The sequence below is a fragment of the Sapajus apella genome, unplaced genomic scaffold, assembly GCF_009761245.1.
Source record: "Sapajus apella isolate SASKATOON/1434 unplaced genomic scaffold, GSC_monkey_1.0 scaffold871, whole genome shotgun sequence".
Taxonomy (NCBI): domain Eukaryota; kingdom Metazoa; phylum Chordata; class Mammalia; order Primates; family Cebidae; genus Sapajus; species Sapajus apella.
In genome coordinates, this window is record NW_022437797.1 from 16,815 (window position 1) to 24,454 (window position 7,640).

The 7,640-nt window shown below is 36.6% G+C and overlaps 1 protein-coding gene across 3 annotated transcripts; it reads left to right on the forward strand.

Moving 5' to 3' along the window:
- Window positions 1–4,289: 4,289 nt before the first annotated feature.
- LOC116546414 (zinc finger protein 98-like) lies at window positions 4,290–7,251 on the forward strand. Of its 3 annotated transcripts, none has more exons than XM_032272692.1 (3): window positions 4,290–4,528; window positions 5,015–5,113; window positions 6,902–7,251. In XM_032272692.1, exons 1-3 carry the CDS (start codon window positions 4,381–4,383, stop codon window positions 6,955–6,957), a joined length of 303 nt encoding a protein of 100 aa, XP_032128583.1. In that variant the 5' UTR covers window positions 4,290–4,380; the 3' UTR covers window positions 6,958–7,251. The 3 variants fall into 3 exon arrangements, with proteins under 3 accessions (XP_032128583.1, XP_032128584.1, XP_032128585.1); XM_032272693.1 differs by having other exon boundaries at window positions 5,018–5,113; XM_032272694.1 differs by lacking the exon at window positions 6,902–7,251 and having other exon boundaries at window positions 5,018–5,134.
- Window positions 7,252–7,640: the final 389 nt, after the last annotated feature.

Below are 7,640 nucleotides of genomic sequence, written 5' to 3' on the forward strand. Positions count from 1 at the left end.
AAGTTATTTCTTTAAATAAAGAAGACTTTCTGTTTCTTCCACTTTCTGACTATTTGTTGAAAGGAGTGCTGCTGAAACTAACCCATGGAGGCATTATGTCTCCAGGAAAATTTTAAGGAAAAGTATTGCAAGCAACAGTAGTCACTGTTGGATCAGGTTCTAAAGGAAAGGGCGGAGAGATTCAACCAGTTAAAGTTCTTCTCCCAGAATTTGGAGACATTAAAGTAGTTGTAGGTGACAAGAATTATTTCCTATTTAGAGATGGTCACATTCTTAGAGGACGTAGACTGAAATCACTTTTGAAATGGCATCAACGTGATGCAGTCCATTCTACTTAAGTTCTAAAATCTTTCATCATGTAAATAATTTTCATATCTCTCTTTTATAATAAACTAATGATCACTAATGACCAAAAGAAAAAAAAAATAAAAAAGACTGCCTGAGAAACAACTTTTTTTTTAAGACAGAGTCTCACTCTGTCGCACAGGCTGGAGTGCAGTGGTGCAATCTTGACTCACTGCAACGTCCGCTTCTCGGGTTCAAGCAGTTCTTCTGCCTCAGCCTTTTGAGTAGCTGGAATTCCAGGTAACTGCCACCACTCTCAGCTAAATTTTTTGTATTTTTAGTAGAGACAGGGTTTCACTATCTTGGTCAGGCTAGTCTCAAACTCCTGACTTTAGGTGATCCACCCACCTCAGCCTCCCAAAGTGCTGAGATTAGAGGCATGAGCCACCATGCCCAGCCTTATTTTTGTTTTTATTTTTCTTTTCTTGAGACAAAGTCTTACTTTTGTCTTCCAGGCTGGAGTGCAGTGGTGATCTCAGCTCGCTACAACCTCTGCCTCCCAAGTTCAAGTGATTCTTCTGCCTCAGCCTTTCCAAGTAGCTGGAAATACAGGCGCCTGCTACCATGCCTGGCCAATTTTTGTAACTTTAGTAGAGACCAGGTATCACCATTTTGGCCAGGCTGGTCTCAAACTCCTGACCTCAGATGTTCCACCTGCCTTGGCCTCCCAAAGTGCTGGGATTACATGTGTAAGCCACTGTGCCTGGCCACAAAACAACTTTTTATCAGTTCACCCTGTTATCTTTTTTTCTGATTTTACAAATTCACTTGTTTTTCTTTTTTCTTTTTTTTTTAAGAGAGAGTCTTGCATTGTCACCCAGGGACATAACGTGAGGGGATCTCTCTTTTGATAGTACTTTACTTGCTGTAACACCCAAAGATGCAGAGTGAGGTTAATCCCACCTAGAATCTTCACATAAGTTCTGGCCTCTGCCTGGGATTTACAAGACACAAGGTAGATTTTGGATAGAAAATGTATAGGAAACTAAGAGGAGGCATTTTCTGCATTGCAAGATGTCAACACAGACATCTTAAAGCCTCCCTTTGAGAGTGTGGCTCTTTGAGTTTTCAGGTCTTGTTCAGTGACCAGTTCTGTGACAGGCTCTAAGGGTAAAGAGAATCTGATGGCAGAATCTTTAAGCGTAAGCTAGCATCTTAAAAGATCAAGACTATGAAGCATCCAGAGCCATAACCACAGCTATATCTATGTGTAAAAATGTGATACTGGAGGAGAGTATTGTTGTCCTTTCTCTTACCCAAGAGCAGGTAATCCCAATTCTGGAACTCTACCAGGGCAGGTCCATTTTTTATTTAGAATCAGCCTGAATCATCTGGGCACGGTGGCTCACGCCTGTGGTTTCAGCACTTTGGAAGGTCGAGTTGGATGGATCACCAGAGGTCATGAGTTTGAGAGCAGCCTGGCCAACATGGCAAAACCCCATCTCTACTAAAAATATAAAAATTAGTCCAGCATGATGGCGTGTACCTGTAGTCCCAGCTACTTGGGAGGCTGAGGCAGAAAAATCACTTGAACCTGGGAGGCAGAGGTTGCAGTGAGCCAATATCACGTAATTGCACTGTAGCCTGAGCAACAGAGGGGACTCTATCTCAAAAAAAAAAAAAAAAAAAAAAAAAAAAACAGAGCCTGACTTTCTCCTGCCTGACTTATTGAGCCAGCAGCACAGGGTCACTGGGAATCCTATCACACTTCACAATCACCTAGGCATCTTTGAGTTATTTGAGAATGCCCAGAGCAGAATTTTATTAGGCTGACAAGAGTGGTTAAATTCTTCTGTCTCAGTCTAGGAAAAATGACTCATTCTGTGTTTATTTCTCACCTCATACAAGAGATGTTTTTGGTTGGTGCCCAAATGAGAGTTTCTCCAGTTTCCTTGTACTTGAGTGAAAAACAAGAGGAGGTCAGGAGACTCAGGCACATCAACCAATTGCTTTCATTTCATATAGTCATTAGAAAAGTAGATAAAGCAGACATGGTTCCTACCATCCAGAAACTTTTAGTCTATACTAGCAACTGGATAAAAGGTTGAATTATGCATTATATGGTGAGTACAGTAAATAGATGTGTGCAAAAAAACTTGGGCTTTGTTTGGACCACTTTAGTTTTACTTTTAATTTTTTTGAGACAGAGTTTTTTTTCTTATTGCCCAGGTTGGAGTGCAATGGCATGATCTCAGCTTACCACAACTTCTGACCCCTGGATTCAAGCGATTCTCCTTCCTCAGCCTCCTTAGTAGCTGGAATTACAGGCATGCGCCACATGGCTCGCTAATTTTGTATTTTTATTTCAGTAGAGATGGGGTTTTCCACAGTCAGGCTGGTCTCAAACTTCCAACCTCAGGCCGATCTACCTGCCTCGGCCTCCCAAAGTGTTGGGATTATAGGCATGAGCCATAGCACCTGACCCTGACTTTCTTTATATTTTTGTGACTGCTGATATTTTTACATTAAGGGATATTTATTAACAGAAGAGTTGTTATTATTATTTGTATTTCTTTTTTTTCTTTTCCTGGGTGTTTGGGGATGGAGTCTCGCCCTGTTGCACAGGCTGTAGTGCAGTGGCTTGATCTCAGCTAACTGTAACCTCTGCTTTCTGGGTTTAAGTAATTCTCCTGCCTCAGCCTCCTCAGTAGTTGGGATTATAGGCATGTAGCACCATACCCGGCTAATTTTGTATTTGTAGTAGAGACAGGATTTCTCCAGGTTGGTTAGGGTTTCTCCATGTTGGTCAGGCTGGTCTCAAACTCCTGACCTTAGGTGATCCACCTGCCTTGGCCTTCCAAAGTGGTGGGATTACAGGTGTGGGCCTCCATGTCCGGCCTGATGTTTATTCTGTCCATAAAAATGGAATGTTTTTCCATTTGATTGTGTGCTCTCTTACTTCCTTGAGCAGTGGGGTTTGTAATTCTCCTTGAAGAGGGCCTTTTCATTTCTTGTTAGATGTATTTCTAGGTGTTTTATTCTTTTGTAGCAGTTGTGAAGTTCATGTATGATTTGGCTCTCTGAATGTTCTTTCTTGGCTTATAGAAATGCTTGTGATTTTTGTATTTTTGGTGGAGATTGGGGTTTCACCATATTGGCCAAGGATGCTCTTGATCTCTTGACCTCGTGATTTGCCTGTCTCAGCCTCCCAAAGTGCTCAGATTACGGGCATGAGCCACCATGCCCAGCCAAACTGATGTTTCTTTATCGTTAAATTTAGACTATAATTTACTTTGGAGGGGGCAGTGATGCTGTAACCTTCTGCACACCATAGAATTGATTTGCCTCCGAACATCATAGAAATTTGTCTTCATGCAATTGATGTTAATAACTCACTTGGTTAATGAGCTTTGTGACAGTTTTTTTTAATAGACAATTATTTTTCTCTTCATTATTAAGTATCTTTATGCAGCTGATATGGATAAACAATCACTTTCAATCTGGCAGCTGCCCTTTCTTAGGTTTTCTTTGTATTTATCAGTCTTTGGAAAATGAAGCTCTCATCTTTCTTTACAGGCCAGAAACACTGAAAAATATGGCGGCTCTTGCACTTACTGGATGTTTGACAAAATAATTTTCTTTGACCAAAAACATTGGCATTAGTAGTGAGCTTGGTAGAGACTCAGATTTTATTCCAGATTTTTTGAAAAAATAATCTGCATTAATAAGATCTCCCTTTTATTGTACACATTAAAATTTGCGCAGTACTTTCTAACTCAGTATGTCTTTTTCATCTGAAAAATTTACCCAACTCATTCTGTATAATGTAAAGATAACACTCAAAAATGTACATGTTAGTGTTTATGCCCTCAGTTTTATACTTTATTGTCCAGAAAAGTACCATCTATGTGTTGATGTTGTAGATCTTATGCCACTGTCTTTTCTCAGAGTTAGAGAATACATAAGAGAATATTTCTGTGTTGAAAGTTGTTAGATGTTGTCAGTCACTCCTGTAAGTAAGAACCAGTTATCTTTATTCTTGATTTACCTTGAGTCAAATTAAAAATTCTTCTCATGGTCACTTGGTAAATATGCATGTGGGTGTATGTTTTTCAGGGAGTGTTGACATTTATGGATGTGGCCGTAGAATTCTCTCTGGAGGAGTGGCAATGCCTGGACACAGCACAGCAGAATTTATATAGAAATGTGATGTTAGAGAACTACAGAAACCTGGTCTTCCTGGGTGAGCATAACTTCAAAACACAATTTCCTGATATATTCTGTAAGTTTTATTTCTTTTCTTTTTCTTTTTTTGTAGAATAATTTTTGGCAATTTTTGCTTTCAGATCTGTTTAAGAAAAAAAAAATCAAGATTTGTCTAGTGAAAAAGAATTTTAAGGTGTTTTTGACCTGAACTTTCCACACTCCGGAGCTGATCTGTGTCCTTCACTCTAGATTAGTGTTAATTTTAGAAATTTAGTGGTATAACATACTGTTGCCCACATCTTAAAATCTGATTGCCACTACTAATTTTTGATTTAGTAGTACCAGGTAGTGAAATTAAGAACTTACAAAATTGAAATATTTTCTAAATATTTTAAATTTTTTGTTATAAATTAGTATTTTAGAGGCATTTTGCTAGAATATTCTATTACATTCTTTTTACTGAGCACACTACTAGGTTGGTAATTGGAGAATATGAGCAAGATTCATGTAATTTTTAATAAAGCAGATATTGCTGCCTCTAAGCCAGACCTGATCACCTGTCTGGAGCAAGGAAAAGAACCTTGGAATGTGAAGAGACATGAGATGGTAGCCAAAGCCCCAGGTAGGTAAGAGTGAAAGTGAGTGCAGCAGACGACACAGATGAGAGGTATAAAATAAGAAAAAAGCCAGTTCTTAAAATGATTTGGAAATCTGTGTTTCAAAGGAAATAGTTTTTAGGAAGCCTGATTTTTTATTTATTTTTTATTTTTTGTTTTTTTGTGCTCTCACATGGAAACATCTTCTGTGTTATCTTTTTAAAATCTCTAAAGAGTTTACTTTCCTTCAGTAACCTTTCTTCACATTTACAGTGACAGCCTGTTTGTGGCATGTAAGAGACTGCAAAATATGATCACTTTTTTGTTGTTTTTGAAAACACAGAGATACCTGCATAATTTTGAGAAACTTTATGTTAAACTGTTTTTTAAGTTCTCTCTTAACATGTCTAAGATGTGTGAGAGTAGTAGTTTCTGTTCCATTGTTTTTGTGTTGCTAATTTTTCTGCACAATACATTTTGTCTTTTATAGTTTTTAAGTATAGTTTAAAATTATACATTATGATGTTCTTCTGCTTTGTTCTTTGTTTTCAAGATTGGTTTGGCTATTCAACATTTATTGTAGTTCTATATGAAATTTAGAATGGCATTTTGTTTTACTGTAGAAAATACTGGAATTTTGATAGGGAGTTTATTGAATCTAAAGATCACTATAGATAAAACATGGTACTTTAACAATATTCTTTCAATCAATAGACATAAAATGTTTTTATATTTATTTTTGTCATTTCAAGTTTTTAATTGATGTATCTTTTATTTGAAATATATTTAAGCTCCTTGGTTACATTACATTTGTTCTTAGAAATTTATTATTTTAGTGCTATTGTAAGATCGCTTCGTTTCTCTATTTTATCAGATAGTTTATTTAAAGTGTATGAAACCATAACTTCTATGTTAATTTTCTATTTTGCTAGTTTGTTGTGTAATTATTATTTTAATTAGTTTTTAAAATACTGTTTATGTTTTTTTATATAAGATCAAATGATCTACAAAAAACAACTTTTTACTTTTTTGTCTTTAATTTCAATGACTTAAAACTTTTTTTTTGACTAATTTTTATTGCACCTACTTCCAGTGCTATGTTAAAATAGAAGCATTGAGAATAGACACAATATACTTTTGCATTGGTGTCTGTGAATTTGAAGGAACAAACACCTCTTCAAGTTTTTATAAACTGGTTTCAGAAAGTGAAGGTCTTTTGTTGAGTCCCAGGGTGATGGGATGCCCCATGTGTTTGTAGTGTAGAGAGGTTGTAGCTTGATCACAAAGGCTGTTGGTTCTGCATTAGGGTCCGCCTTTAGTTGGCTTGTTACAAGGGGATTGGGTAGTTGTAATTCCCACTTTATTTTTGGATATAGTGAATATTCTTTAGGACTTTGCTTTGTTTGGCAAAATGTGGGGAGGTTTCTGCAATTGGGTCTACATATGGTAGGCTTTAAATTAGGATGTAGATGAGTTTGGCTTCCACCGAGTACCAGAGAGGATTTCCAAAGGTCACTGTGGGTTTCTGCATCAGCAGAACTTGCCGTGCACTGTGGCTCAGGGAACTACAACTGAGTCTATAGCCAAGAACAGGGATCCTGTAGTTTGCCACCTGAATAAAAGCCTGTCTTCTGAAAAGAATGTTCCTCAATCGTGGGCATTAGCAGAGTTTCACAAATCCCCCCCTGGATCTCAAAGCTTTTTTAAGGGCACTTATTTTGGAAATGGGGTCTCGCTATGTAACCCAGGCTGGTCTTGAAATTCTGGCATGAAGCAGTTCTCTGACTTAATGTACCACGTAGCTGTCATTACAGGTTGGAGCCATGATTCCTGTTTTTCTCATAAAGGCATTTTTGTTAGGGATGGATGACAAATTTTCTTGCTGTCAGAAAATAGGCAAATAGGACACCTTTTATTTTTCCACCTTAGTGATGTCACTCTCCCTGTACATTTTTACTTTCTATTTTGATTTAGTCTGTAATTTCAGATGTAGACATTTAGGACAATATACTAGAATTTACATTTTATGCCTGAAGTGAATTGAATAATTAGTAGGCAGGCAAAAAGGAAATATAGGCAGATAAAAAAGGTTATAGGATTTTCACTCACTTTTGTCTGCCTATATCTAAAATGTAACAAATTATTTCCAAATTGTTTTTATATATCAGAGGGTCTGATCATATTCTGAAAAAATATATATAGATTCTGAAAATATACATACATATGTATATATATTTTTTCTTTCTTTGCTGTCCATTATGGTATATTTTTTCTTTATTTAGCAATGTAAGCCTGTTCTTTGCTTCTAAAGTTAGGTTAGAGAAGTTTTATTTTGTGTAAGAATATTACATATTTAAAACTTAAAAATATCTCATTTATTAAAATGCTTATTTATCAAAAGTGTGTCATTGCAATCTTCTGTTTATGATTATACTGCATTTTATCTGAAACTTTACTGCATTACAGTGGATGCCAATGATTCAAAAGAGTCATTGTCAATGAGTACACAGTTACAGTAAACTATTGCAGTTATCGACACAAATTATTTGTTAG

Coding starts and splice junctions, on each gene's coding strand:
- LOC116546414 (XM_032272692.1), top strand. CDS start 4,381: ATGTGGGTGTATGTTTTTCAGGGAGTGTTGACATTTATGGATGTGGCC. Junction 4,529..5,014: donor CAGAAACCTGGTCTTCCTGG/GTGAGCATAACT, acceptor TTTTTAATAAAG/CAGATATTGCTGCCTCTAAG. Junction 5,114..6,901: donor GATGGTAGCCAAAGCCCCAG/GTAGGTAAGAGT, acceptor CTGTCATTACAG/GTTGGAGCCATGATTCCTGT.